A 21,353-nucleotide genomic window follows, 5' to 3' on the forward strand; every position below is an offset into this window, starting at 1 on the left:
TCATGGATGAAGCATAGGTCATAGAGCACATGAGGATAAAGTTCTAAAAGTTATACAGTTGTGTGATATAGAAGAATGGGAAGGGAATAAATAGATGAGTGAGTTGGAGAGGAACTAGCATTTACTGAATGTTTACAAGAATGAGCTAGAAGCCCACCAGCGCTATATTCTGTTCTGATGTAGGACTTGTTCATTTTCTTGACGTTTGTATTTTGTCAAAGGCTGTGGACTCTTTCACTTAACCTTCTGCCTCCTAAGCTGAGAGACAAAAAGACATAACTCAACTACCTCTCCTTGGTGTCCTCCCATTATGAATTGTGTGAAAAGCTGTGAGCACTACCTGAGGGCAGGGCAGTGGCTGGTACCTCTCTGTGCCCTGGAGACCCTGCACAGTGCTGAGTGACTTAGAGATGTTCGGTTGCTATTGAATGAGTGACGACTGACAAACGCCAGACCAAGTCAGACCCTGATTGTCTCTCCTTGAAACTTCAGTTCCAGCAATGGCACCAAGGGACGTCCTGTTTGAGGCCATGATAATTCTGCAAAATAAAATTACTCAATATTTGGCCAGGGACATTTTTAAAGATGTGAATGAGGCCCACAGAGGTTAAATGATTTTATTTAAGGGTCACAGCTGGTTAATCATACTCCAGAGACTAAAGCCCGAGTCTCTGAACACTTGACTCATCCTGCTTTCCAGAACAATAAGTGAAGTTTTGTGTCCTCCTCTACTCCAAGGAGGCCAGATTCCCACCGTATGTAAGATCTATTTCCTACTGAATGTCTTCCTCAGCACCTCTGACTGTCTCTGCGGTGCACGTCCTCCACAGATAGCCCGCACAGCTCTCTCGTTTCCTGTGTCTGACAGTCCTTGTCCTGAACAAGCCCAAGACTTCGTGCTTTGCAGTGGCCCAGCTCTGTCTCCGCATTTCCAGCCTCTGGGTGGACACGTCCACTGCTTGCCTCATAGCACCTCTGACTCAACGTATCCCACTCAGCCCATCATCTGCCCACCGAAGCTTGTTCCCTGTCCTGTATTTGTACCACCAGCCTCACTTGTTGCTCCAATCAGAAGCTTAAGAATCAACTTTGAATCCTGTACCTCAGCGGTCCCCAACCTTTTTGGCCCCAGGGACCACTTTCGTGGACAGGATTTTTCCACAGATGGGGGCGGGAGGGGGGGCAGTGGGAGTGGTTCAGGCGGTAATGGGAGCGACGGGGAAAGGCAGATGTAGCTTCACTCGTTCGCCCGCCGCCCACCTCCTGCTGTGCGGCCCGGTGCCTAACAGGCCGCGGACCGCTACTGGTCTACAGCCCGGGGGTTGGGGACCCCTGCTATACCTCACACTAAACGGTCATTTTGACCCCAGGCCGGGTTGAGACCCCGGCCCTTAAAGACTCTGGCACTCACTCCATTCTTCATCCCCAGGACCACTGCCTAACCCGAGTGCTTTAGCGTCTCTGGCCAGGGCTATCACAGTCATCTTCCCCTAGTCCACCTTCCATACCGCGGCCAGAATGGTCTCCAAAACACAAATCTGCTTAGATCTCTCTTGATTAAAAAAACCACTGGAGGGCTTCCCTGGTGGCTCAGTGGTTAAGAATCCGCCTGCCAATGCAGGAGACACAGGTTTGAGCCCTTGTCAGGGAAGATCCCACATGCCGCGGAGCAATTAAGCCCGTGCGCCACAACTACTGAGCCTGTGCTCTACTGAAGCCCGCGCGCTTAGAGCCCGTGCTCTGCAGTGAGAAGCCCACGCACCGCAACGAAGAGTAGCCCCCGCTCACTGCAACTAGAGAAAGCCTGCGCGCAGCAACAAAGACCCAACACAGCCATAAATAAATAAATTTATTAAAAACAAAAGATTGGAGTCTCCCAGTTGTTCATAAGATAAAGGCCAAATTCCTCTGTGCATGATATACAGGGCTGTTCACCGTCTTGTCCCAGCCTAGTCTCCCAGCCTTGTCTCTCATTGCTCCCTTCCCATGTATCTATGTGCCAACGATTCTGAACCCTCACTGATTACGTGCCTTCATATGTAATTGTTCCTTCCAACTGGACTGTACTTTTTCTTCTTATCATCTGATGAATTCAATGCGTTTTTTGCTCAGCACAAATATCATATTATCCATAAAACCTGGCTTTGGCCCCTCTGGTCCCATGATGCATTACACATTTTAGTTATTTGCATATATTGCTTTCACCTCACCAACTGTCAAAGTCTCAAGGAAAGGAAGCTTGAGTCCTCCTCTTGTCCCAGGCCTTGGCTCCTGGGATGGTGCCTGGTGCATAGCAGGTATTCAGGTCCTCTAATCAGAGGGCTTCTTCGGTGCCAGGCCCTGTGCTGGGTGCTGGAGACACAAGGCTGTCAGTACTTGGTGCTTGTTCTTGAGGAATTTATTGACTGGTCTGTTCATTTCACAAACATTTATTTAACACCCACTATGTGCAGGAACTCCACCAGACTCTCAGTATTCAAGGTAAGAACAAGACCGAGGGGCCCCCTGTCCTTGCAAAGTTAACATTTGAGTGGGGAAGACAGAAGATAGATAACAAAAAGTAAATAAAAACGATTACAGGTTATGATTATGAAGGGCATTTTTTTTTTTTTTTTTAATGAAGGGCATTTTAAAAGGCCACAGTGATTGGGAAAATGTGGGAGAATATATGACAGTGGTATCATGGCAGTGGAGGCCTGAGGAGAAACCAGCCATGCAGAGTCTAGGGAGAACATGTGGTCAAGAGGAACCTTAAGCATCCCAGTCTGGAGGGGGAGCTGGGCGTGTTTTAGGACCTCCTGAGGCCCAGTGAGTGAAGCAGTCCAAGATGAGGCAGCCAGTGGGCGGGACCCACTCATGCAGGGCCTTAGAAATCACTGCAAAGTGTTTGGTTTTTTTCCCCCTAAGAACATGAATGCAGGCTGAATGAATAAATCAAAATAAACACTTTAAGATGCTCCAACCACGCACACAGATCTCCCTGGTGCCAGCTTGGTCTGGAAGCATCTACTGTGCCTCCGGGGAGAGGTGGTGAGAGCAGTGATGAAGGACATGGCCTCTGGACTCAGCAGGGGGTCAAGTCCAGCTCTGCCTCTCTGTAGCTGCATGACTCTGTTTCCTCTGCTGTAAAATGGGAATGATAGTACCTACCCCGTAAGGTCGCTGTGAGGAGTCCTAAGGGTTAATACAGCAGATATAACATTGCCCCGTGCAGAGTAAGAGCTCAATCTATTTTAGCTGTTGTTGTTGTCAGTATCAGATTCAGGTCTTGACTAAAGAGCTATGGGACCGTGACAAACCTCTGGCTTCTCTGGGCCTCAGCTTCTCATCTGTCAAATGAAGCTGAGATAATATTCACTGTCCCCATAGTCCTACCAAATTGCTGTTAATGGGCAGCGTGCCCCATAGCAGAGCCCGAAACAGCCCTCATGAGTGTCTCAGCATGGAACTTACAAGCACTTTCAGGAATCTCCAGCAACAGGACTGTGCTCGCTAACCAGATTTCTAGAAAGATCTACACCGACTCTTGTTTTGTTTTAGGAGGCCATAGCCAAGGAGGCCAAGGGGCTCACTCAGCAGCAGAAGAAAAAGTTATCTCTTGATGAAATGATCCAGGCGGCCCAAAACTTTGTGGAAAAAATCCGCTTTCTTGTGGATGAGGTAATCAACTTTAAAGGCAAAGGTCATTTGGAAGATGAGACCGAATATCTTCCCAGTGGGGCTTGAATGTTTGATGAGAATGAAAGATGAGCAGTGTTTTCTCTCAAGCCCTGCTGAGCTGAGCAGGTACCATTCGCTTGAAGGGTGAAGGAGGGGGTTTTAAATTAAGCCAAACATGTATGGCTTTATTGATTTTTTTCACGAAGCCTGAGTATGCAGCTGAAATAAAAAGCACATACCTAAATACTAATAAATAATAATAAAGCACACTCCTTAATAGGATCAAGAAAAGTCAAAATAAACATGGGATCTTTGATAGGTTTTTAACTGCAAGCAAATTGAAACTCATGTCCAGTAAAAGTTAAAACAGCTTCTCATTTTAAAGTTAATTGTAAGCAGTATCTTCTGGTGACTACCAGAATGATCTAAAAAAAGTCCTCGTATTTGCTTCTGTTAAATACTAGATTTTGTGGCGGAAGTTTTCAGGGAGAGGTACAGAGTTACTGCTTCTGTTGTCCTTGAAAGCTTTTTTTCCTGTTGCAAATTCATCATTCCCTGGAGGCATAACAAGCCGTGAGATAGTCACCTTGGAATGCAGGAATTTTAATAAGCACCCAGAAGGTTCAAACTAGGTCTGTGACTGACTGACCATGTGGCCAGAAAACCTCCACGAGGATGTCTCTGTTTCCCTGTCAAGAGAGAAGGGATGCCTTCTTAGGGTACCAATTACACTAGAGGATTACGGGGTTAGAAAAAGTATCTGCTTCCAGTCTGAGAATGTCAAAGCCTAGTTTATGACAATGTGCCTCCCTTTTGTTTTGGAAGCTATACTGGCTCAGCAATGTGCATTTCAAACACTCACAACATAATGGGCCTCTTGGCAGGGAATTCTGCAATTCTTACCTTGATTAGCTCAACTTTAAATTCTAATTTTCTGTGCAACTGAGTGCAGTTTCTCCTGAATAAACACCTATAATGGAGCGAAAATACTTAGCAATTATATTTTAGGTATAAAATCCCTTGTAAAATTGTTTTTCCTTCCTTCAGAGCGGATGGAAAGACATCCAAAGACATTCATGGATTTTTGGTGTTTCATTTGAATGTTCTGGAAATGTTACCTGGCTCTTAGGAGGTCCAATGCTGGAAGCCAAATCATGATTACAAGATTGCAAAGAAAAAACCCATGGGAAGGTGGAACAAACGTTTGTTCTGCAGATGGAGAAAAATAGGCCACCAGAGATGCCAAGTCACGGGTCCGACTTGCATGTTGTCAAAGCATGATAAGCAGTTTGGCGTATGGGGCTTCCGTGACCTAAGACTTTCTCAAAGAAGCCACGCTTAACTTGCTCGGTTGCACGGGTGTTTCAGTACCCAGAAAGTTTAAGTGACAGAACTTGTGCAGAAGGGGTGCTGGTGCAGGATAGGAGAACCCTGGGGGTGCTGTGTAAACACCCACATCTCAAATCCATCCCCTCCTTCTCCACAGCCACAGCACACCATCCCTGACATCCTCATCTGGATGCTGAGCAACAGCAGGAGGGTGGCATATGCCCGCATCGCCGCCAAGGACTTGCTCTATTCCCCCATCAGGAAGCAGATGGGTCAACACTGCGGGAAGATCAAAACTCACTTCCTCAAAGTAAGTCTGTACTATTTTTTTTTTTTTCTGATCAGACTCTTTATTGTCTTTTTTATGAATGGGTCCCAGATGGCAAGGGAAGAGCTGGCTCCTGGCTTCTAGGCCAATTTCTCAGGGAACCCCATGCATCATTGCTGAGAGGGAAGAGACTCCTCCCTGCTCCTCTCTGCTCAGCCCTCATTCACCAAGGCGAGGGGCTCTTGCTCAGGCTCCTGGCCCAGGGACACGCCCTTCCCCATGGAATTTCTGGTATTTCATCAAAGGTCACAGTCTGTACTATTTTTGACTCAAGGATGGGAACGTCTGTTTTTCCTGGGTTGCACAGCATTCCTAGTGTGTGTCCAGATCTCTGACTAGACGCTAAGACTTTCGAAAGTCTGAGGATAACTAGAACATCTTGCCCCCTCTTGATTCAATGAGACCATCCTGGGGCTGAATATTTTCCAATTTTCCAATAACTATGTCACCAGAGACATATAAGGTGTTTTTTTAAAAATCTAGTGCAGATATCTTAAGGTTATTTTAATTTTTACTTCTTTGATTACTAAGAAGAATGAACATTTTTTTCTATTAGTTTCCTCTCTACTTTTCTCTTGAGTAATTTATCTATGGCATCATTTTACACAAGTTCATCTATATTTAAAAAATAGACTTCAAAGAAAATTACAAGAGGAGAGGTTGCTCTTCCACAGAACTGCTAGTTCAGGATTCCTGGCGGCTTTACACTGTAAAGATATGATAGTCTTTTCATCTTGGGTCCCTGCACCATTCATGAACACAGGCTCATAGGCACAATCTCTGGATAGATCCTACTGTCTTTTTTTTTTTTTTTTTTTTTGCGGTACGCGGGTCTCTCACTGCTGCGGCCTCTCCCGCTGCGGAGCACAGGCTCCGGGCGCGCAGGCTCAGCGGCCATAGCTCACGGGCCCAGCCGCTCTGCGGCATGTGGGATCCTCCCAGACCGGGGCACGAACCCATGTCCCCTGCATCGGCAGGCGGACTCTCAACCACTGCGCCACCAGGGAAGCCCGATCCTACTGTCTTTAAATCAAGATTTGAGCCTTTCCTGGAGACCCTGGGTATTTTACCTCTACTACAAAGACATTTCTATCCCAAGAGAGAATTTGAGCAAACATGGAGAAAGACTGGTCCAAAAGCTTAACACTCACCAATGGCTGGCAACAACAGTGTGTGATTTGACTGATTAACTTTCCCAACTCACAGTGGGCTGTCCTGCCAATCTGAGTTCTGATTATTTGCTACAACATAATTATTCTTCCACTACCTTAGAAGGAGGATGAGAAGGCTCAAAACCATGCCATGTGAAGAATAGGTGAGGAGATGACAATGTTTAACTAGAAGAGAGATTTGACAGTATGATAGAGATTTTGTGTTCGTAGGGCTTCCACGTGGATGGTGGGATGATTGTGTGTGTGCGCGCGCACGTGTGTGTTTCCAGAGGCTAGAACTGGGCCCCACGAGAGCCATTACAGGGAAATAGTTCCCTAAATGGAGGTCCACAATGTGTTCTTTCTCCCCTTGGTATGAATATGGCAGTGGGCAGCTGGATTAGACAGCCTCAAAGCGCATCCAATGGCTAGAGTCTACTGTTGATGTGATTGTTATGGGGGGCAGACAGAAGAGGCGTTACAGGTACTGGTTTAATACTTGAGCTTTGAAATAAGGTGAATCTGGGTTGGAATTTGTATTCGTTTACTAGGGCTGTTGTAACAAAGTGCTACCGTGTGGCTTGAACCACAGAAGTTTATTATCTCCCAGTTTTGAAGGCTGGAAAGCTGACACAAAGGGATTGCTAGGGCCGTGCTCCCTCTGAAGGTGCTAGGGAAGCATCTCTTCTAGCTTCTGGTAGCTCCTTGGCTTGTGGGAGCATAACTCCAATCTTTATATCATGTTCTCCCTGTGTGCATGTCTCTTTTCCTATGATGTCCTTTTTATAAGAATCCTACTCCAGATTGAGCTCATGTTAACTCTGTCTGTAATGACCCTATTTCCAAATAAGGTCATATTCCAAGGTACTAGAGGTTGGGACTTCAACATATGCATTTGAGGGGAATACAATTTTACCTATTAGTGAATTCCAGGGCTAATATTTAGGAGCTGTATGACTTGGGGAATGTTACGTAACATCTCTGTGTCTCCTGTTCTTCATCCTTCAAATAGGGATGTGATGTTGAGGATTAAGTGGATAACTGCACATAAAAGAACACAGAGTGTACGTCCGCCGGGGTCATCACGCAATAAATGTGGGCATTCAAACAAATGGAAATCCAACATCTAGGGGACATTTCTGGCATTGTGTGCCCCCTTCACATCCAGGGAAGTGTTTGTGGTTCTGTATGTTAGGGAAAACCCCGAATGAACTTTTTGGCCAACCCAATATTTTCTGTCATATGTACAAAAGGATTTTTAAACCCACCTCTGTAAAACTGTAACTGAAAAAGAAAAACTCACCCTAGTTATTCACCACAAATATTTCTTCAGCTTTCTCATTCCAAGGAATTCTGGGGTTGAAAGAAACACCTGTCTTAAAAATAGCAAATCATTTCAGAAAGCCCTGTGCTAAAAATAAGAGAAAACCAGCATAAAGTTATTCCTTCCTAAATATTTTGATGTATCCCAGAATCATTTAAAATTAGAACAGAGAACAACTGTCAACTAAAGCCAGAGAACAGACCTAACTGGGAATTCAGGACCTTTGCCCTGTGGCCTTGGCTTACTTCTTTATCTGGATTTTCCTTTTGTCATTGGGATTGCTTTGGGTGATAGCTTTGTAAATGTTGAACATGTTCGATTGTCCTGACATGATGAAACATCTTGATAAGATGAAAACTATTTTCATTCCAGTTCTGATTGTTACCCCTGCTTTGTTTTCCTTTTCTTTTCTTTTTTTTTTTTTTTTTCCCATATCTCTTCCCTCTTGCGTCTCCCTCCCTCCCACCCTCCCTATCCCACCCCTCTAGGTGGTCACAAAGCACCAGAGCTGATCTCCCTGTGCTATGCGGCTGCTTCCCACTAGCTATCTACCTTACGTTTGTTATCCCTGCTTTTAACTCCCTCCCGCCACCTCCCTTTAGGCCCTGTTTCTCTTCACTGAATTGGTGAATCTGAAAAAAGCAAGAGCTGCTTCAGGGAGACAAAGGATTCACCCACCTGCTGGTCACTCCGGTTTCTTAACGGGGAATTAGAAAGTGCAGTGAGTGAGACAAAGCACAGAATGTAAATCTCTCAGATCTCTAGATTTTTTCCAGAGTCGCCTCAAAGTTTGTTCCACAGAACAGCTGTCCTTTGAGTGGCGCCATAAACACCCCGTGTTCAAACACATTTAGAGTCTGCCGTTGTATCCCCCTCTTGGAGTTTCACAGTGCCCGTCAACCAGTAGAAAAGTCAACGTCCTGCAGTCAGGAATCATCTTTTACGACCCATGCTTGTCAACCTTATTCATCTAGAATAGCTATTTACAAATTTTAGGAAACTGCTATGCCTAGGGGGCCCAGGTTGAGGGAATATTAATTAATCTAAAGGAAACAAAACTGCCTCACCTGAAGTCACATGGCTAGGTAATAGTAAATCTGGAACGGCAGTCAGGTTTTCATGGTCCCTGTTCCATGATCTTTCTTTCTCTCTAATCTAAATATATTCATAATGTTACTGAAAATGCTGCAACAGAATTTGCTGAGCTCAGCCTAATCCACCATCCAGAAAAGCAGAATTCTCCCCCTTCAGTCTCAGAAAAGGACATTCATTCTAAAAGGAAACTCTTCCTGTGGGAGATGGATGCAGCAGCCCAACCTTCTTTTTTCTCGAGTCACCTCTCAGTGCTGAGTCCGCCACTCCTCAGTCTCGTTTCCACCTCTATCCTGGCTTCTGCTCCACAGCCCTGAGTCCAGACTCTTCCTCTCAGGCCTCCAGGTTTCCATCCAGCTTTCCCTAGGATGCAGCAGAAAGTCGTAGCTGCAGACACCCTTCCAGGTCCTGCCTCAAAGTGAAGTCTCTACAAGGCAAACACACCTTTCTCACACTAATATTGATGGACCAACTTCAACACAGTTTGTGTGAATGACCATCTCTCTCTCCTTTTTCTGACTGGCCAAGATTTCCCTTCTTTTGTAAGACAGCTGGCATTTCACCAGGACCCCGGAGGGGAGGTGGGTGGGTTACAGGAGAGGCTAAGACTTTAGCGTTCTGTCTCGTGCAGTTTTTACACATTGGTGATCATACTTTTTTGACGCAATTTTGCATTCTATAATTATTTTTCTTTGTTGTTGTTGTTTTTCTCTTTCCCTCCCTGCCCTGCCATGCTATTCTTAAAAGGAAAGAAGTTGCTCTGGTTGGTCAGGCTTCAGGAGCACATGAGAGGAAGGGGAGAGCGGGGGAGGGGAAGGCAGGGAAGACAGCTGAGGCTGGAAATGCACGTGAAGTGAAACGTGGGTTGTTGTTTCTGTGAGCACCTAGGAAGGTGCTCAGTGATGGTGCGTGAGTTCCAACTTGGATTCCTAAGTGAGAGACTGCATTGTCTTGCAAACAATTTCAAGGTGTGTATTTTTAAAAAGATGTATAAACGGCAAACTTTAGGCATGCAGCCATGGTCCTTGTATAACATTTTCACAAGATGTTAGCTGAGTTTTCGTTTCTAGCCATGAATTCACATATACAGGTTGTTTTCATAGCAGTAGAGATGAAGGACGTTTTGTGTTTTTGTTTTACTTTAAGAAGCAAAGGATATCGGACCTGCTTGGGGGCAACACAGCAGAGTTAAGAGTCTTGCTACTCAAACACTTAAAACTGTGGTCCATAGACCAGCAGGATAAGCACCAACAGGGAGAAATCTCAAATCCCACCCCATACCCGCTGAGTCAGAATTTATATTTTAACCAGATGCCCCAGCAGTTCACATGCACAGGTACACGTACCAGTGTATGAGGAGCTTGGGCCAAGAGGATGGGCTCTGGAGCCAGGTAGAGCAGGGTTGAGTCTTGGCTCCGTCCCTGCCTGGCTTTGTGACATTGGACAATTGTCTTAACCTCTCTGAACCTCCACTTCTTCATCTTTAAAATACACATAATGAAAGAATTTATTTTACAGTCGTCATGAAGATGAATGATAACCTATTGGTTGTTAATAGTATGCAAGTAATAGGCCGTTCTGTGTGTAGGGAGGAACATTAGACCAGGGCCTGGGACAATGTAAGTGCTCAGCACATGTAAAATATTATTATTAGAAAAAGAAATAAATAATTCAACAAATATTTTCTGAGTGCTTCCTGAGTGCCAAGTACTATTTTAGGCACTGGGGACATCACTGTGATATGACAGCCAAAAATCCTGCCTTTGTGAATTGATGTCCTCAGGATGTATACAGATGGCAGAGGGATTGCTTTTATTACAACAAAATAACCTTAGGCTCTCAATAGCTATTTGTCTGATTGAACAAGTGCTCAATGCCATTTTAGCTATTTTCATTATTATTGTGGAAGTGATGAATTGAGGGTGTTTTGTCTTATTATAATTTTTAAAATGATGAGTTGCAGACTGGTTGTCTTTACTAACAGCAAAATGACCTTAGTTGTTTCTTTTCTTAAAATTTTTTGGAAGTATCACTTTTTCTTTTTTTTTGGCTGCATCGGGTCTTCGTTGCTGCGTGCGGGCTTTCTCTAGTTGTGGCGAGCTGGGGCTACTCTTCGTTGAGGTGCGTGGGCTTATCATTGCGGTGGCTTCTCTTGTTGTGGTGCACAGGCTCTAGGCGTGCGGGCTTCAGTAGTTGTGGCACGTGGGCTCAGTAGTTGTGGCTCACGGGCTTAGTTGCTCCGCAGCATGTGGGATCTTCCTGGACCAGGGCTCGAACCCGTGTCCCCTGCATTGTCAGGCGGATTCTTAACCACTGAGCCAGCAGGGAAGCCCCCTTAGTTGTTTTTTTTTGTTTGTTTGTTTTTTTCGCGTTACGCGGGCCACTCACTGTTGTGGCCTCTCCCGCTGCAGAGCACAGGCTCCGGACGCGCAGGCTCAGCGGCCATGGTTCACAGGCCCAGCCGCTCCGCGGCATGTGGGATCTTCCCGGACCGGGGCATGAACCCGTGTCCCCTGTATCGGCAGGCGGACCCCCAACCACTGCGCCACCAGGGAAGCCCCCCCCTAGTTGTTTTTTTAAAGCTGAATAAATCATGGCATCCTATTCCCTAAGGAATAAAATCTAAACTCCTCCGTCTACTCAGCAGGACTCTGCAGCCTCATCTGTGTCATTCTCTGTTCCAGCTTTTTCTTTGCTGAAAGCTCTTAGCAAATCTGTCCCTGGCACCAAGTAAGTGCTCACTAAACGTCAGCCCTAATCACCACAGTTAGCTCCTGCCTCTGTATCTCTGTTCAGGCACTTCCCTCCTCCTGGGATGCCTTCTCTAGGAGTCCAACTCCAAAGTACTTATTAAAGCCTACTGGAATATGTGAGTATTAAAGAAAGGATGGATATACCTGCTTCTCCTCTGGTCCTATGGCATCTTCTCTCTTACACTTGACCTTGCATTTGAGTAAGTGAATGCAAGTCGGCCTCCCTGTCTAGATGTGAGCTCTTGGAAGGGAAGCCCAGGACTGTGTCGCAGTCATTGTGAGACGCTTCTGGCCCCACTCCCTCAGCAAGGTCTGGTGGCACTTGGTAGTAGCTGCTGAACTGAGTTGCTCACAATCCTCTTGGGGAACTCACAGAGCAAGACAGGAAGGCAGGCCAAGAACCAGGCACAGTTTGGGGTTCTGGGGCTTTCCACGGGTACCTGGGAAATTGTCAGAGCAAGTGGTAGCCTCTCCCAGTGGGATTTTGTGATTCTCCATGGAAAACAAGTGGTGCAGAAGAAAGGGGAATTGTGCACTGATGGGAAATCCTAGGAAACACTAAGAAGAGGCACTTAGAAGAGTCAACAAAATCTGGAGAGGTGGCCACTTTCCGAGCGAAAGCCTTGCCAGAAATCCTGCACCCAGCCAAGTCTGGGGCCTGAGGTTCCTTAGATGGGCGTGAGGAGGCCCCTAATCCTGGTGATGGAGAAATAAAGGAGCCGCTCTGCATTGAGTTGTGTCCTTCACATGTTGAGAACGCACACACCCACACACCACACACACACTACTACACACATAAACACAAATTCAAACAAACATAAATATAAATTCAAATCCGAGTACATTAAAGGAGGGAAAGCAGGGTAGCGAGGGAACTCGAAACCACACTGCGTGAGGGAGGGGTGAAGGGATGAGAGGTGTCTAGCAGGAAGAAACAACATGGTAGGGCAGGTAGATGCCCCGAAGCCCACAGGGGCCTGACCTGTGGAAGAAGAATTCGAGTTCTTCTGAGCAGCAAAGAGGCAGAGGCTGTGGTTGGAACTCAAGGCAATTGGAAGTTCTGGGAAGGGGGATTTCAACTCAGTGTGGAGAGAAGCAGGCTGTGGGCGTTCAGAGTCCAGAGCCCACATCTGGTATCATCTCGCCTGGTTCGAGTCCTGGCTCCGTCACTTGAAAACTGGGTAATCTTAGGAACTTATTTAGCCTCTCTGAGCCTGAGTTTTCTCATCTATAAAACAGGGGTAATAACCATACCTACCTGTTAGGTTTAAATGATCACACAGGGCCTGTTTGAGGTCCTGGCCCCCTTAAACCTGGATCCTCCTCTAAAGCTGTGCATCGTGGCAACTAGGGTCATTGGTCTCGTTTTAATAGGAGCCCCAGGGAAGGACCTCTTTTCTCAGAGAGTGAGGCCCACAATGGCTCCTACTAATGAGGGGGTCTCTTCCTTGTAACCTTTCCCCAGCTTCCTGGAAAACAGCCAGCTGGTTGGTCGATGCAAGCGAAAATTGACGTGTACATGTGGCTGGGCTCCACCAGACACTCTAGTGCCATTTTGAACAACTTACCAGCAGGCTATGAAGCAGAAATGTCCTCCAAAGGGGCTGGCATCAGTAAACCCCCAGCTAACCTGCTCTACAAAGGTATGATGCCCACTGGGCCAAGAGGGTCATAAGATGTCTCTGGTGGGCTTCTGAGGGGTGGCATTCATGAGCTGTTTGCATATTATTTTAGGATCAACTTATTTGCCTCTTTTTTTTTTTTTTTTTTTTTTTCTGTGGTACGCGGGCCTCTCACTGCTGTGGCCTCTCCCGTTGCGGAGCACAGGCTCTGGATGCGCAGGCTCAGCGGCCATGGCTTACGGGCCCAGCCGCTCCGCGGCACGTGGGATCCTCCTGGACCGGGGCTCGAACCTGTGTCCCCTGCATCGGCAGGCGGACTCTCAACCACTGCGCCACCAGGGAAGCCCCCTTGTTTGCCTCTTTTAATACAGTTTCTAAGTTTTCTTTCTGACCTTCCAATGTCCCATCTAAAGAATAAAGTGAAGTTATTAAACATATCTGGAATAAATATTTATATTTTTCTGTTAATGGAGAGAAGGCAATATGAGTTTCTTTGTTAACAGACTATATAGATTGAGTTTGCATTTAAAGCAAAAGATGTCTTTTTCAGCTTCCCTGGTGGTGCAGTGGTTAAGAATCCGCCTGCCAATGCAGGGGACATGGGTTCGATCCCTGGTCCAGAAAGATCCCACATGCCGCAGAGCAACTAAGCCCATGCGCCACAACTACTGAGCCTGTGCTCCAGAGCCCACGAGCCACAACTACTTAGCCCACGTGTCACAATTACTGAAGCCCGCGCGCCTAGAACCTGTGCTCTGCAACAAGAGAAGCCACCACGATGAGAAGCCCATGCACCGCAACAAAGAGTAGCCCCCGCTCGCCACAACTAGAGAAAGCCCGCATGCAGCAACGAAGACCCAATGCAGCCAAAAATAAATACAATATTAAAAATAATAAAGCAAAAGATGTCTTTTAAAGAGACATCAGTAAGTTCTTGCGCTCATAGGACCTGTGGAATTAAAGCAGATTTCCTTTTACATGGCATTGGGGTTTTGACCCATAAACAGTAGCCATTTACATTTCCCAGTAATGACCCAGTAGAAACTGGTATCATTGGGGTCACTCATGTTTCTCTAGCTTGGTTCTTGGGTTGGCTGCTTTTAGCAGTTCAGCATGGTTTATGTAATGCTCTCTTCTACGTAGGTATTTTCTATGAGTGCCATCATATTTCCATTTCCATATAATTTTGAACTTTGTTCTAATCATTAATGCCTTACAGTTGCATTTTGCTTTCCGTTTCCAAATTGCTTCAATTTGCACGATCCTTGCTGCTGAATTCAGATGGGGTAGAACAGTTTTACCTTCACTTCAACTGAAGTTGAGTTTTGAATTGAGCCAGTGTCTGAAACACTGGAAGACTGTCTACAAATTCAGGTTTCCCGTGTTGCACAAGGCTCCTCTGATGTTGACTGAACTTGACTGCCAGTGGAACCTAAATGGCTCAATACTTAGAGAAGACAGAGTTCTAGAGATATTTATCCAATGGTTCAGCTCGTGGTTTCCATGCCCAATATCAATGCGTAAGAGCAAGGAAAACTCAGCTCTTTTTGAAAAATGCACAACCCCTACCATATGCCAAGCATTGTGTCATACACTTTACACATAGGATTTGATTTATTTCTCACACCAACCTTGGGTGGTTTCTTCATTTTACAGGTGGAGAAAGGATGTATTGGAAGTGTTTAGAAATTGCCCAAGGTCACACAGCTAGTAAATGATGGAACAAACTGTCTCCAAACTCTTATTTCCACTGCTTTCCATCCTGTCTTTAGAGTTTTCATCTTTGGGTGAAAACACCCACATCAAGTTACCTTTTTATTTCTATAGACACTATCTCTAGAGACCCAAGGTACCTGGACATATTTGCTGTCCCAGCTACTAACGATTCAGAGGAGAGGAAAGGCTTTTTCCAAAGCTTTCTGACCCTCTGCAGCACGTTCTTTTCATGGAATGACCTAATAAACTTGCTCAGCTGTGCCCTGACATTAATGGCTTTGGCTGCCTTCCACACCTCCTGGAGAATTTCCTTTCTTCGTTCATTTTATGCTTCAGAACATATCCATTCAACCAATAATTAGTTTGCACCTGCATATGGAAGGTACGGTGGGAAAACTAGTGGGGAATGAGGAGTGGTGGGAGAGGTGATCCTGGCCCTCCAATGGGGGCAATCAGACGTGTCTCTAATAACCACACGTGGAAGGTGAGCCGCAGCACAGAGATGGGCCAAAGTATGGGAGCAAAGAGGAAGCTGGCTTTACTAGTCTAAGGAACAGAGCTGGTAAGACTCAAGGTTTCAGAAAAACAAAAACCTAGACCAAGTCAATGGTGACCCCTGGAGGTGTGCAGTGTCCTGCCTATGTGGTTGTATTGGGAGCTCTGCTAAAATTCTGGGGTGACTCACTTCAGGGACACCTTGTGGATGATCTCAGGGAATGAGCTATTCTCAAGTTCACTCCCAGCTGAGAAATTTGCCCACTTATGTAGCATGTTAAGGAATGCTTAGAGAGCGTGGGCTCTCTTGACATACCCTGGTCAGGAAATTCCTCAACCCTCTGCTGAATGTTCCTTTGTTAACTGTCGCCCTTTTAAGGAGCTCTCTTGGGTAAGAGGGTAAAAGGGAAAAACACTTTTAACAGTTTTTGTTAAGGTAATTATCTCCCTTTATTCTACATGATATGTTTATATCACTATTTCTTGATTTTACATTTAACACATAGCTACTCATTGTGAAAGATGAGGATTTACCTCTGTAACTTATCCAAGCTTTTATCTCCTTGTTCCAATTTTAAGTAGATACTTCTGTTGCTTAGTGTTTTTCTTGATTCAATGCAATCTCAATTAAAATCCCAGCAAGTTGTTTTGTGGATATCGACAAACTGATTCTAAAGTTCATGTGGAGAGGCAGAAACCCGGAAGAGTCAACACAATATTAAGAAGAACAAAGTTGGAAGACTGACACTACCCGACATCACGACTTACTATAAAAGCTACAATCATCAAGACAGTGCAGTATTAGCAAAAGAATAGACAAATAGGTCAGTGGAACACAATAGAGAGCCCAGAAATAAACCTACATAAATATATTCAGTTGATCTTTGACAAACAGGTGAAGGCAATACAATGGAGCAAGCATAGTCTTTTCAACAAATGGTGCTGGAACAACTGGACACCCACATGCAAAAATATAAATCTAGACATCGAACTTATGACCTTTGCAAAAGTTAACTCAAAATGGATCATAAGCCTAAATACAAAATGCAAAACTATAAGACTCCTAGAAGATAATATAGGAGAAAACCAAGATGATTTTAAGTATGGCAATGATTTTTTAGATACAACACCAAAGGCATGATCCATGAACGAAATATTTTTTTTTAAAAGAGGGTAAAAGGGAGCAAATGAATATAAAAAGCAAGAGGGGCCAGGCAAGGGCAAAGGATCATAAAGTCCATGAAACAGGACATATGATTAACTCAACTCTTCTTTGGGGTTCCCCCACTGAACCCTGGTCTGCCCCACCTGCAGCCCTGTCTCTGCCTCCCATCCCGTCAACCAGGTGTGCTCACTCCCGCCTTTAACCTCCCATGCCCTCTGCCTGTATCTCCTGCAGGACACTTAGCTCTGGCTCCTGTCACTGGGATTGGGGCACTTGCTTGTCTTCTGCCCCGCCCCTGTAGCTCCCCAAGGTCAGGGGCTGTCTTAGCTGCTTCAGAATCCTCAGAGGCCAGAACTGTGCCTGGTGTACTGTAGGTGCTCAAAATCACATTGGCTGGCTGAATGGCAGAATGGATGGATGGATGACTCAAGACTTTACTGAGTTTATGGAAGCAAAAATGAAGAAATGTCCCCCTTATACACACACACCATTGGAAACAGGAGGTTTTACTAAGAGGTGAAATGTGGTCTTTTTAAATTTTTTATTGAAGTATCATTGACTTACAATATGATATCATTTTCAGGTGTACAGCACAGTGATCCAGTATTTTTGCAGATCATACTCCATTATAAGTGATTACAAAATAATGGCTATAATTCCTTGTGCTGTACAATATATCCTGTTGCTTATCTGTTTCATACATAGTAGTCTGTATCCGTTCATCACATACCCCTAATTTATTCCTCCCCCCACCCCTCTCCCCTTTGGTAGCCACAAGTTTGTTTTCTATGTCTGTGAGTCTGTTGCCGTTTTGCATATAGATTTAAAAAATGTGGTATTTTAGGAAGAGATTTGGATTTTGGAATCTGACGGAAATGAAATCCAGGCTCTGGAATTAGTTAGCTCTGAAAACTTGGAAATGTATTTTAGCCTTTTTATGAACCATTTCCCTCATCTATAAAATGAAGATAATGATATATATTTCACGGGGTTGTTTTGTTATGAAGATTAAATCCCACAATGTGGTGAATGCACCAAGGAGAATGCCTGGCTCCAAAGTACCCGTGAACATGACCTCTTCCCCCATCTTCCCTGTGTCCATTTTGGTCTAAGAGGCCTTCAGTGCCCGTGGTCTCCTTTGTCTGTCTCCGGAAGCACCCACAGGTGAGCATCACACACAGACACCCACTCGCACTCACTGTTCCTCAGAAGCCTGCTAATGCCACCCCTTCCCGTTATTTGTCCACAGACCGGCATGTCTTCCAGCTGAGAGCTCACATGTACCAAGCCCGGGGCCTCATCGCAGCTGACAGCAACGGACTTTCAGACCCTTTTGCCAAGGTCACATTCCTTTCCCACTGCCAGACCACGAAGGTAACCAGGGGAGCCCACTTGCTTTCTCCCCGCAGCCCACAGCCGAGCCACAGCAGAACCCCAGGAAAGAAAAAAACCGGGGCACGTTGCAAATACTTGTGTCTCTGGGTGTGTAGGTGTTTCAGTGTTTCAGACTCAAAAGCATGGGCACAAGGCAGCCAGACATTGGGAAGGTCTACTGATCCAATGTGATCTGTTGTCATGAAGCCAAGAGGGCAAGCAACAGAGTTGAAGGAAGGGAGGGAGGAAAAGAGGGGTGAGGGAGAATGGGATCTGGCACCCAGAGCACCTGCTGGAGTGATGGGCACAATGCCAAGCTCAGTGGGATGAACAAACAGCTCAGACAACTTGCATGAGGCTTCTGGTGCAGTCTTTGCTGAGGGGTCTTGTTGGGGAGGAAAGCTTTCCTGCTCTGCAGTCAGGAAGCCCTAGACTTTGTACTTCTAGCTGGGGGACTCTGCACACTTTTAACACCTGTGTGATTCAGTGTCTCTCTGTGGAAAATACTACTTCCAGACAGACGCTGTGAGGATTAAAGGAGACGGATCTATACCTGTTTCCTTGGCTTTCTCCCTTTCCTGTACACTGAGTGCGGACATGTGAAAAGGGGCCCTAATGAGCGCATATCCAATAGGCTGCTTTTCTCATTAGATCGTATTCTCTAAGGATTTACTCTGTTCTCTGAGGATTCACTGTTCTGAGGGAGGGAAGCTCCGTAAAGGATTTGCCTACCTCTGGGAGTTAGGACAGAATTAAGACACAAAGAGACCTGACCTCATGTTCTACCTCATCTACTCTCTAGCTGCCTTTACTCACTAAACCTCAGTTTGTCTTCTTAAAATGGGGCTGTTGCGAAAAAGCAAAAAGTTAAGTGTACAAAGAGATTGAGGAGTAGTGGCCATTACATTGGCTGATGTTAAGAGGGCTGACATTTCTCCCCAAAGTGAGGCCATGATGGTGTTTTGATTGATGACACTCAGGTTGAGAGCATAACGTGAGCTAGCATCTTGTCAATTTCACCAGCACGCGTAGAGCGCTTGCTCTGTGCCAGGTCCCATGCTGGGCTCAGGGGAGCTGGGGGACCAGACTCTGCTTTTTTTTTTTTTTTTTAATAGAACTTTACTGGAGTATAATTGCTTCACAATACCATGTTAGTTTCTGTTGCACAACAAAGTGAATCAGCCATATGCATACATATGTCCCCTCCCTCTTGAGCCTCCCTCCCACCCTCCCTATCCCACCCGTCTAGGTCATCGCAAAGCACCGAGCTGATCTCCCTGTGCTATGCGGCTGCTTCCCACCAGCCAACTATTTTACATTCGGTAGTGTATATATGTCGATGCTACTCTCACTTCGCCCCAGCTTCGCCCTCCCACCCCATGTCATCAAGTTCATTCTCTATGTCTTCCTCTTTATTTCTGCCCTGAAATTAGGTTCATCAGTACCATTTTTTTTTTTTTAGATTCCATATATATGTGTTAGCATACGGTATTGTTTTTCTCTTTCTGACTTAACTTCACTCTGTATGACAGACTCTAGGTCCATCCACTTCACTACAAATAACTCAGTTTCGTTTCTTTTTATGGATGAGTAATGTTCCATTGTATAAATGTGCCACATCTTCTTTATCCATTCATCTGTCAGTGGACATTTAGGTTGGTTCCATGTCCTGGTTATTGTAAATAGAGCTGCAGTGAACATTGTGGTGCATGTCTCTTTATGGTTTTCTCAGGGTATAGGCCCAGTAGTGGGATTGCTGGGTCATATGGTAGTTCTATTTTCAGTTTTTTAAGGAACCTCCATACTGTTCTCCATAGTGGCTGTATCAATTTACATTCCCACCAACAGTGCAGGAGGGTTCCATTTTCGCCACATCCTTTCCAGCACTTATTGTTTCTAGCTTTTCTGATGATGCCCATTCTGACTGGTGTGAGGTGATACCTCACTGTAGTTTTGATTTGCATTTCTCTAATGATTAGTGATGTTGAGCATCCTTTCATGAGCTTCTTGGCCATCTGTATGTCTTCTTTGGAGAAATGTCTAGTTAGGTCTTCTGCCCATTTTTGGATTGGGTTGTTTGGTTTTTTGATATTGAGATCCATGAGTTGTTTGTATATTTTGGAGATTAATCCTTTGTCTGTTTCATTTGCAAATATTTTCTCCCATTCTGAGGGTTGTCTTTTTGTCTTGTTTATGATTTCCTTTGCTGAAAGCTTTTAAGTTTAATTAAGTCCCATTTGTTTTTATTTCTGATACTCTAGGAGGTGGGTCAAAAAAGATCTTGCTGTGGTTTATGTCAAAGAGTGTATTTCCTATGTTTTCCTCTAAAAGTTTTATAGTGTCTGGTCTTACATATAAGTCTTTAATCCATTTGGAGTTTATTTTTGTGTATGGTGTTAGGGAGAGTTCTAATTTCATTCTTTTACATGTAGCTGTCCAGTTTTTCCAGCATCACTTATTGAAAAGGCTGTCTTTTCTGCATTGTATGTTCTTGCCTCCTTTGTCGTAAATTAGGTGCCCATATGTGCGTGGGTTTATCTCTGGGCATTCTATCCTGTACCATTGATCTATATTCTTATTTTTGTGCCAGTACCATACTGTCTTGATTACTGTAGCTTTGACATATAGTTTGAAGTTGGGGAGCCTGATTCCTCCAACTCCGTTTCTCTTTCTCAAGATTGCTTTGGCTATTCGGGTTCTTTTGTGCTTCCATACGAATTGTAAGATTTTTTGTTCTAATTCTGTGAAGAATGCCATTGGTAGTTTGATAGGGATTGCAGTGAATCTGTAGATTGCTTTGGGTAGTATAGTCATTTTCACAATATTGATTCTTCCAATCCAAGAACATGGTATATTTCTCCATCTGTTTATATCATCTTTGATTTCTTTCATCAGTGTTTTATAGTTTTCTGAATACAAGTCTTTTGCCTCCTTAGGCAGGTTTATTCCTAGGTATTTTATTCTTTTTGTTGCAGTGGTAAATGGGACTGTTTCCTTAATTTCTCTTTCTGATTTTTCATTGTTGGTGTATAAGAATGCCAGAGATTTCTGTGCATTAATTTTGTATCCTGCAACCTTACAAAGTTCATTGATTAGTTCTAGTAGTTTTCTGGTGGCCTCTTTAGGATTTCCTATGTAGAGTATCATGTCATTGGCAAATAGTGACAGCTTTACTTCTTCTTTTTCAATTTGTATTCCTTTTATTTCTTTTTCTTCTCTGATTGCTATGAATAGGACTTCCATAATTATGTTGAATAAGAGTGGTGAGAGTGGACATCCTTGTCTTTTTCCTCATCCTGGTGTAAATGCTTTTAGTTTTTCAACATTGAGTATGATGCTTGCTG

At 44.8% G+C, this 21,353-nt stretch overlaps 1 protein-coding gene across 1 annotated transcript in view; it reads left to right on the top strand.

Moving 5' to 3' along the window:
* FER1L6 (fer-1 like family member 6) overlaps positions 1-21,353 on the top strand; it is a 137,339-nt gene that overhangs the window by 52,239 nt on the left and 63,747 nt on the right. Inside the window, exons 18-21 of the mRNA XM_065895151.1 lie at positions 3,541-3,660; positions 5,147-5,299; positions 13,103-13,280; positions 17,885-18,009. Coding sequence (XP_065751223.1) covers positions 3,541-3,660; positions 5,147-5,299; positions 13,103-13,280; positions 17,885-18,009 — 576 coding nt within the window. The remainder of the gene's footprint in view (positions 1-3,540; positions 3,661-5,146; positions 5,300-13,102; positions 13,281-17,884; positions 18,010-21,353) is intronic.

Source organism: Phocoena phocoena, chromosome 17 (genome assembly GCF_963924675.1).
Source record: "Phocoena phocoena chromosome 17, mPhoPho1.1, whole genome shotgun sequence".
Taxonomy (NCBI): Eukaryota; Metazoa; Chordata; class Mammalia; order Artiodactyla; family Phocoenidae; genus Phocoena; species Phocoena phocoena.